The sequence below is a fragment of the Atta cephalotes genome, assembly GCF_000143395.1.
Source record: "Atta cephalotes unplaced genomic scaffold scaffold00001, whole genome shotgun sequence".
Classification (NCBI taxonomy): domain Eukaryota; kingdom Metazoa; phylum Arthropoda; class Insecta; order Hymenoptera; family Formicidae; genus Atta; species Atta cephalotes.
Window position 1 is genome coordinate 14,323,617 of NW_012130065.1, and position 9,300 is coordinate 14,332,916.

The 9,300-nt window shown below is 29.0% G+C and overlaps 1 protein-coding gene across 1 annotated transcript in view; it reads right to left on the reverse strand.

Annotated features, from left to right (window-relative positions):
- Positions 1-670: 670 nt before the first annotated feature.
- Positions 671-9,300, reverse strand: part of LOC105618963 (protein son of sevenless) — a 10,530-nt gene continuing 1,900 nt past the window's right edge. The window contains exons 2-17 of the mRNA XM_012200497.1: positions 6,826-6,975; positions 6,536-6,744; positions 6,279-6,462; positions 5,959-6,205; positions 5,633-5,866; positions 5,175-5,538; positions 4,916-5,105; positions 4,599-4,834; positions 4,341-4,497; positions 4,060-4,242; positions 3,866-3,983; positions 3,478-3,764; positions 3,180-3,402; positions 1,378-1,679; positions 827-1,049; positions 671-762 (exon numbers count right to left, since the gene is read on the reverse strand). Of these exons, the coding sequence (XP_012055887.1) occupies positions 671-762; positions 827-1,049; positions 1,378-1,679; positions 3,180-3,402; positions 3,478-3,764; positions 3,866-3,983; positions 4,060-4,242; positions 4,341-4,497; positions 4,599-4,834; positions 4,916-5,105; positions 5,175-5,538; positions 5,633-5,866; positions 5,959-6,205; positions 6,279-6,462; positions 6,536-6,744; positions 6,826-6,975 (3,399 nt within the window). The remainder of the gene's footprint in view (positions 763-826; positions 1,050-1,377; positions 1,680-3,179; positions 3,403-3,477; positions 3,765-3,865; positions 3,984-4,059; positions 4,243-4,340; positions 4,498-4,598; positions 4,835-4,915; positions 5,106-5,174; positions 5,539-5,632; positions 5,867-5,958; positions 6,206-6,278; positions 6,463-6,535; positions 6,745-6,825; positions 6,976-9,300) is intronic.

Sequence of the window (9,300 nt, forward strand, 5' to 3'; positions counted from 1 at the left end):
TATATATATATATATATATATATATATATATATATATATATAAAAATATATTTATAATAATATACATGTATCTTCTTTCTTTCTCCTTCCCCCCCTCTCTCTATTTCTTTCCCTATATATATTTCATATACGCTCTTTTCTTGATATTGATTCAATAATAGTATATACACACATATATATTTATATATATGTATACATGTTTTGTATATATGTTCATTTCGATACACATTACTTTCTCTCTTACGTCTATTATTTTAAAATCTATGTTTATATATAATTACATTAACATATTTTTTTAATGAAAACTATATCACAGTTGTGTTTAAAGGAGAGAAGGGGATTTAAAGGAAGGAAGCCATACAGGTAACAGATACTGAGCATAGTCTATTCAGTAAGATCATAAAATATGATGAATACAAAGCACTATTTCAAACAACACACTTAAAAATTTATCCAGAGAATTGTCAATCATCACTTATAATATTATATTTTTGACATTCTTTTCATTTAATTATTTTTTATTTGAAATCCATCGATTTATTATAGACATTATTCTTTTAATAATTTGTGCGATAAGAAAGATTTCAGCTTTACTTACCGAATCGACTAAGCTGCGACTGAAAATGTTTCTTTCAACAAGATAAAAAAATAAAACTGGAAAAGGCAACACTTAGCTAGGTCCGGGAGGAGCGCTGAAATTAAACATGGTAGTAGGTGGACGTCCAGGTAAAGGTTTTGGTGGTAACTTCGGTGTCACTGATCCTGAGACATAATAATATAAAAATAAATATCCATTATAAATTTGCGAACAGATATAATATCTCACCGTTAGGCTGTGTTGGTGGAAGTTTTGTAGGGCTAGGGCTATTGAAAGACATATGTCTCCGTGAATGAACGACAGTACAGCCTGTATTTTCTAACGTAGAATTTCGGCGCGTCAGTAATGCCGAACTACTTGGATTTAGAGTTGCTGGTAGTCGTGGTGGTAACGGCGGTGGCGAGATATCATCTCTCGGAGGAAGAATTGGTCTGTTTGGAACTTGTTTTACCTACATTTGAAGCAAATTTTTCACTTTTTTGAAGAAAATTACAATAACATATTGTCCTATTTGTTATGAAGTTCAATGCAAAATATTTCTACTTTAAAATAATATAAGTTTGAAAATCTGGTATCTTCCAATATGACATGTAATAAAAAAATTGGTAAATATAGATATTGAATAAAATTTAAAAAAATTTTCTTTAGAGACATTTTTTCAGAGAAAATTTAAATTCACAATATTTTTAAATTTCATAAGGATATTTTATTAAATTCGAGCAATAATATGATTTAAAAACTTTTAACCTAGATGAATCTTAGTAATCTTAAAATCTTACTTGTTGTGGTGATTCGCTACATGAATTTTCTCGTCGTTTAGATGGTATTCTAGGTGGTAGAGGTGGTGGAGATTGGTTAGGAGGTATATCGGGCGACGACGGCGTTGGTATTGCACTGGGGCTTCCACCTGGCAACGGTAGACACGTTGGAGCACTTATCATGTTTATAGTGCTGGTATTAAAGATGAAATGATTACTTTGATGAGTAAAGAAAGGACCAGGCGATTGAGGACTACTCGACGAAGCAATCGAAAGCGCCGACATGCTGACAGATGGACTAGGTGATGCCGGAAGTGGCGCAGCTATAGAAAGACGAGTTATATAATAATTATTTTTGAAAATTATAAAAACGATTATTTTTAATAATTATAAAAAACCTACAAATTCTGATAGGTACTTAAACTTTAATTCTAATCATCCGATCGAACATAAGAAAGGTGTAGTTATTGGACAACTAGACAGAATTTTATTCCTTACATCCTAAATTTCATGAAAGAAATATTTATTCTTTAATCAATACTTTCTTAATTAATGGTTATCCATTAGAATTTCTCTTTTTTACTATCAACAATAGAATAAAAGCGTCACTTAATAATTTTGATAATATCAAAATTTTAATGATACTGTCATTTCTGATTTCATGGAAAATAGGAAGTTTTTTACTATTCCATATTTCAAAAATATTTCAGAAAAACATTTAAAACCATAATACATAAATTTAATTTTAATATTACATATAAACTGTTGAACTCTTTAAATCATTTCATCAAAATTGGAAAAGATCGAATTAAAAAAGAAGAACATTCACATGTTGTCTGTCAAATTAATTGTTTTGATTGTAATGCTTCTTATGTTAGTCAAATTAAACGGAAACTTAACACACATTTGAAAGAACACAAAGCCGAACATAAAAAAATTCTTCTAATATAATATCTGTAGTTTCCCAGCACCAGCTAGAACACGATCACAAAATTGATTGGGACAACACAAAAATTATAGAAATATCATATTATATTCAGAAATATCATATTAAAAAAGAATGATTTCAGAAATGATACATAAAGAAGCAAGAATCAAGATTAAACAAATAAAGTGATACATTGAACTTTCCTGAAATTTTTATACCTATAATTAAAAAATAATTCCACTTCACCAATGTACCCCACCTATCAATTTCCCTCTCCTTTTCCTTCAATACATATATAAATACTGTCAAAAATTGCTAACAATATTATTGTAATTACACGAACTTTGTACGTAGCAATCTTACTATCGGAATTAAAAAATTTTTTCAATTAAACTAATATTCTTCATACCAAATAACGTCGCATTATAATGTTACATTTGATAGTTGTGGAAACGAGTAAGTTTTTTATAAGTAATTCTCTCTCTGAACAACTCTGAACAAATTAATTGAATGATAACAACTTATAGAAATTTGTTTTATTAGAATTTAATAACCCCGCGTTTAACATACAAGCATCAAGAAATAAGTTTAAATCTCATTGTCAAAAAGATCAAGAAAACATGATTAATTTTCATACTCTTTGACATCTTAATGCGCAATTTTAGTATTTAATATTTCACATTTTCTTTATTATACTGATAATGATCACAGCCAAAAGTTTACATGTAAAATTTTAAATATATTATATGATTTTTGCGAAAAAACTTCTTATGTTTTTCATTGTATGTATATGCTCCTTTTTATTTATGTTTTATGTTATTGAGCCACTTCTAATAACTTTTGTTTAAATTTTATAATAATTATTGTTAATAATGATTTAAATATAGATACATACTAGGAAACATAACAGGCGCAAAAACGCTGTGGTCCCCTATATGTGGAACTGTGGTGAGTTGTGGTCCATGTGGAGGTGTTTCCGGTAATTCGTGGGAAAGCGTGTCCGCTGAAGAATCATGTAATCTTATGTTGGATGTTACCACGTGTAACGGAGCTGGTAATCTTCCGGTTCTAGCTTTAATTCCTGGCGATTTCAGATTCAATTCTGGCCATTTACGCGGCTGTTGCAAAAATTTAAGAAAATATAAAAAACTAAGAATTTTTTTTACACTATCAGAATATTAAAAGAAACTTACGAATCGTGGAGGTTGCCTACATCCTCTTGGTTCTATTTCTAAACTTTTATTATACAAATAATTGCTTATATCCGCATCTTTCATATTGGGATCAAAAGGACACAGGTTTTCAAGAAATTGTCTTATTTTAAGCTCCACTGAAAGACAATAGGGTTGATTCTGATACTGTTGTATTTCACCAGTTATTTCCGCTACTTTTCTGCGCTTGCTAAAATTAATTAGCTCCGTGCCTGGTAAATAATCTGAATTTCCTTCTTCAATATGCAGAATATTAGTCAAGTACATTCCTAAGAATGGAGAAAAGTGTCATTTTTATAATTTTTATGATTTTTAATATATTTTTTAATAATAAAGAATATTTTTATTTACGTTTTGTATGATGACTTACCAAAGAATGGTACGCAAGGTGGATTAATAGATCTCAGTTTCTCTTGATATTTTCGAAAATGGTCATTGTTAAGCTCTCGTGCTTCTTCCAACGCTTTTTCTAATCGTGCATTTAATTGCTGTAAAAATAAAAGTGTAAAAAAACATTTGATACAAGAAATTTGATTTTACTTATGTGTTATAAATTGGACGTACTTGAAATGTAAATTTTAATCTAAAAACCGAAGCGGATCCCATGGCACTGATAATGGCCAGAACACCGTTAAAATTATTGAGATCTTGCAGCACCATCATTATTTCGATTGCACGTGATACAATGGCTACTCTCTCGTCAAAATTTTCAGCCTCTACTATTGTCTTTTCTAACCATCTTGTGAACTAACAAACCGTGTAGAAATCAAATTAATGATATAAAACAATAAATATTTTTTACCTCACAATATATTTACAATGATTTAATTAAAATAAAAGCTTACATTTGTTGTATGCTTAATCATTTTCAGCAAATTCGGTGATGTCTTTTCTTTATCCTTTTTTGTCCATACAGATCCAACTAACTCGGAAGGCTTTACTGTTTTATACAACTCAAACTCTAATAGAGTCAACTGTCTTGCTAATTCGATAGGATGTAACTGTAATTAATATAAGTTATTTTTATATATTTCGATAATTAATATTAAAAAATTAAGGGCAAAAATATGTATATATGTATATATATATATATATATATATACGTAAGTATTCCATATTCATCCTCAGGAACTTTAAGATGCCATTCAATTGATGGAGGAGATCGTTCAAAACTAAATGTGATAGGTCGTTGTTCTGACGGTTCGCATTTTCTTTGCACAATTTTTATTACTGAATCAACCCACTTCCGCATAGACTTACCACTAACTGTATCCAAAAACAATTGTAATCTTTCCAAAAGATTTCTATCACGTTCAAAATCGTAAAAATGATGGTCCACCTAAAAAAATTCATGTAAAAAATAAAATTTAAATAATTTTAAGAGAATTTGTAAGCAGAAATTAGAAAATGTTATACTAACCCAATGTCTTAAAACGTTTAAAACTCTAAACTGTACTGGCTGACAAAATTCTTTCCTATATCTTTTCCAATCTTCTCTGACTGTCTTACATACAGAAGGTTTTTCTTCTTCTCCATAGACTAATGAAGGATCTGGTATATCGAATCTTTCTATTAGCAATGCTAATAATTCTTGAGGAGAGCAAAAACTCCTATAAAATAAATCATTAATGAATAATTTATCATATAGAAAGAAGGAATTATACGGTATTTCTACTTGCCTGTAAGTAGTAAGGAATGTTCTTACAAAAGCTGGATCAGCATATATATGATAAGTTAATCTTTCTACTAATTTTATCAAAGTTGCGCCTTTAATCAAGGGAACACCACCATTTTCCCTAGCCTCCAAAACAATATTTTCTGGACTATCTTGTTCAGCAAATTTATACAAGTGAGATGGAGGTAGCCTCAATGGGTGCTTTCTTTCCTCATCCAAGAGGATACTATCTAAAGTTCTTTCTAACATACTTTTTGTATTCAACATCACTAAATCTGCCATCCAATTATTCTTATCTTCGACAGATTTGGCAACAAGAATAACATTAGGATGGTCCCTTGGTGCAATTTCAAAAGCATTTTTTAATTCTATAAGATATTTTGATTATAAAGATATTTTAATTATAATGTGAAAAATTACAAATATAATACAAAATTATAATAAAATTATACATGAGTTTACCTTCGGTATCTTCTCTATCAATAATATCGACTTTTCTAATAAAAAGTCTCTCTTTCAATCGAAGTTCACCTTGATGAGTCGAATGTCCACCGACTGCAACAATACCTGCTGCAACAGTAACACTGACTCTTTTACTACCAGTTGGTTTACACAATACGAGTAAACCGTCGAATAACAAGGCTTTTCTTTCTGTTAATCTCCGTCCATTACTAGCCACCTTTTTCAATGTATCCTCTGTAAACATTATCAATATATAATCAACAATTGAAAGAAATGCTCGAGTATCGAGAAATAAAAAGATGTATTTGTTATTATTTCTTTATTACCTCTAATAAATTCATTGCAACACTGCCCGATATCTCGCTGATCCCAACCATCTACAGTCTTTTGTAGTTCACTAGTTTTCTCTAGTGCCGCTTGTCTCCTTGCCCTGCTCTGCATTCGCAAGCCTTTATCCTTTTTCGGAAGACTTGCAACAGATTGCATTAATTCCATTTGTAATGGTCTTAATAAACCTTGCACCTGTTCCAGAGTTTCACTATCTTCTGTATTAGGTGTGCGTTTGTGTAAAACCTAAGATTTTTAAATACATAAAGTAGATTATTGCAGAAATAATTCTATATATACGCAATAAATGTAAAGCTACCTTTATATAATCAAAATACAGGAAGCAATGCCATATAGGTTGCAATAATAGTTTTGGCAGATAATATTTAACAGCCTCCTTAAAACCATGGCCTGCTGCTCGCAAAGCTGTACTAGCTTCCGGTCTTGACAATAAATTTGTTAAAACTTCCCGACTAGCTGAACTATTAATGTCTTTTGCATATCTAACAATATAATTAATTAGAATTTTACAATATATGTATATATTACATAATATAATAAATATAATAAATATACCTTATATAAACATCAAACTCTGCTGCCTCTGCTAATTCTTCAAAGCACGAACCAACCGTAGGTGTTTGCTTCTCTTCCGTAATTTCCATTATATCTTCCAAACTGCCGAGTAATGTCATAGTAACTTCATAAATATCCATAATATTACTGAAAAGCGTCTCAAGTTCGCTCTTATCTTGCGATAACTTCGCAATTTCTTCACGAAATACCTAATAGTAAAAAATAATTTTTTTATTCTTTTTCCATAAAATTTCAATATTCTTTAACACAATATTTATGATATATATTACCTTGATAATCATATGTAAATCACGAATATAATGTCGTTCATCATGAATGAGATCTCGAACAGATTCTTCATAAGTCTGCGAAACAACTGTGCCCAAACTACTTTGCTGACCTTCCGTACAATCATCTTGATAAAACATATCCATCAGTACCTATAAATATCATTATTACGAATAATTATTCCGTTATTTTTACTCTTTAACTATACTCTTAAACATCAATATCAAGAGAAGAAATAATAAATAAAATATTTAATAGTTAGAATATTTATCATTATTTTTACCAATAACAAAAATAGCCACTATAAAAACACAGAAGTTTAAAAAAGATTTTAAAAATCATTAAAATTTTCTATAAAAATTTGTATGTGCTGTTAAAATATTTTCTGTCAATATATTTACGATTCACATAAATATTATTAAACGCATGCTACAATAATTAGCATAAACATAGTATAAATAATAATATTCATATAAAAAAAATGATTTATTATATTAATTCTCTACTTAAAAGAAATGAAAACACATAGAGAATATCACGCAATTTGAATAAATTATATTTCTTCTACAATTAGCTATAAAAAGGGGAGAAATATGAAAAAGTTTAAGAGAAAGCTTACTGATGTTTAATTTGCTCTAACGTTTGATGTTGACGCTAAGATATAAATATTCTGCACATGTATAAAATAAATATATTAACAAGCAAGTTTTTTAAACAAGCGAGATATGTTAAACAAGTTGAGTTACATATTTTTAGAGAATTGACAGGAACGAAATACACGAGTAGTTTGTTTTCTGTTCCTGCACTAGAACTCTTTTTCTCGCTTTAGACAAATATCAAACGTACATCTCATTTTAAGTGTACACTAGTTCAGCCACAGAAAACAGATCTAACGCATAAAAAGATCTTTACGCACAAAATAATAACTAGATCACCAAGATTATTAGTATCACCAGTATTATTTATCGAAAATTTTTAAGATTTAACTCTGTTTTTAAATATTTTTTCTAATGATTCCTCTAGGCATTTATTCTAATGTTCACAAATTAGAAAAACATAATCAAACTGATTTAAAAAAGATTATATGTTGAGCATATCTTGCTATATTATAATTATATATTTTATTTATATATAAACTTATATTATATTGATATTAATTGCATAATGTAACAATGGATACATTTAGAACTACAGTTACTCATTAAGTGAGTAGTACTGAATGCAATCAATATGTCAACTTTTCTAATACTTAAATTTTAATATAAAATTTAAGTTGAGAAACAGTAATAGAAAAATAAAAAGGAAATATAAAATTAAATATAACTTTATAAAAATGATACAAAAATAGCAGAAAAATATTGTAACACCTTAAATCTTTTCTGTGCAACCACAAGTACGTACCACCTAGAACAGCGTGAAGAATGAGCATGGTTGAAGTTGTTATATATTAGTGGAAAGCATGTAACCAAGCATAAAAGATATGCAGCCACAATTAGCTTAGTGTAGTTAATTTTGAAATTCATTAGTGCACTATCTGTTGCTAGTAGCAGGTATTTTAAATATGATACAATAATTACAATTTTCGTTTTTTTTTCATCAAATCAAAACAAGCTAGACAATTTGTAATGCATTTTAATATAAATTAAGCAAACATGTGATATAACAAAAAATAACTTGAATCTAGAAATCATAATCAATCTTGAATAAATCATAAACAATATAAGTAGAGTTTTTTGAATTAAGGCTTCTTTGAGATGAATCGATCAATGAATTAATACCTTTGTAAGCCATGCACTGGATCTTGATGTGCAGTATTTCCTTTATTTAATCTCTCTTATACAAACTCCAAACGTTTCGATCCTAGTTTGGATCCTTTTCAATGTTAGAAATTTACATTCGCGAAATCATTACTTCCTGATACAAAACGACAATTCATCTGATGAGTTTTACATGTTATTCTCATTACCTTTGACGAACTTATTATATCAGGAAACAATGATTTCATGCATATAAATTTCTGACATTGAAAAGGATCCAAACTAGGATCGAAACGTTTGAAGTTTGTATGAGAGATTAAATAAAGGAAATACTTCACACCGAGATTCAGTGCATAGTTTACAAAGGCATTAATTCATTGATCAATAAATCATAAACTAACAAGATATTACTAGTAAGATATTATATTCTTCTACTGCATTTACTGTCTATTTAATGCAATGTAACATCATTTTAATTTACATTTTCTCTATACAAGCCTCATAAACTATATATACCATTGTGTGTCTATTTCATAAGACTAATTCAAAATATAAAGTATTACATGATAAAACCATATTATTATCATGATACTTACACAACATATCTACACACACACACACACACACACACACACCACACACACACGCACACACACACACACACACACACACACACACACACACACACACACACACACACACACACTAGTATAGTATATA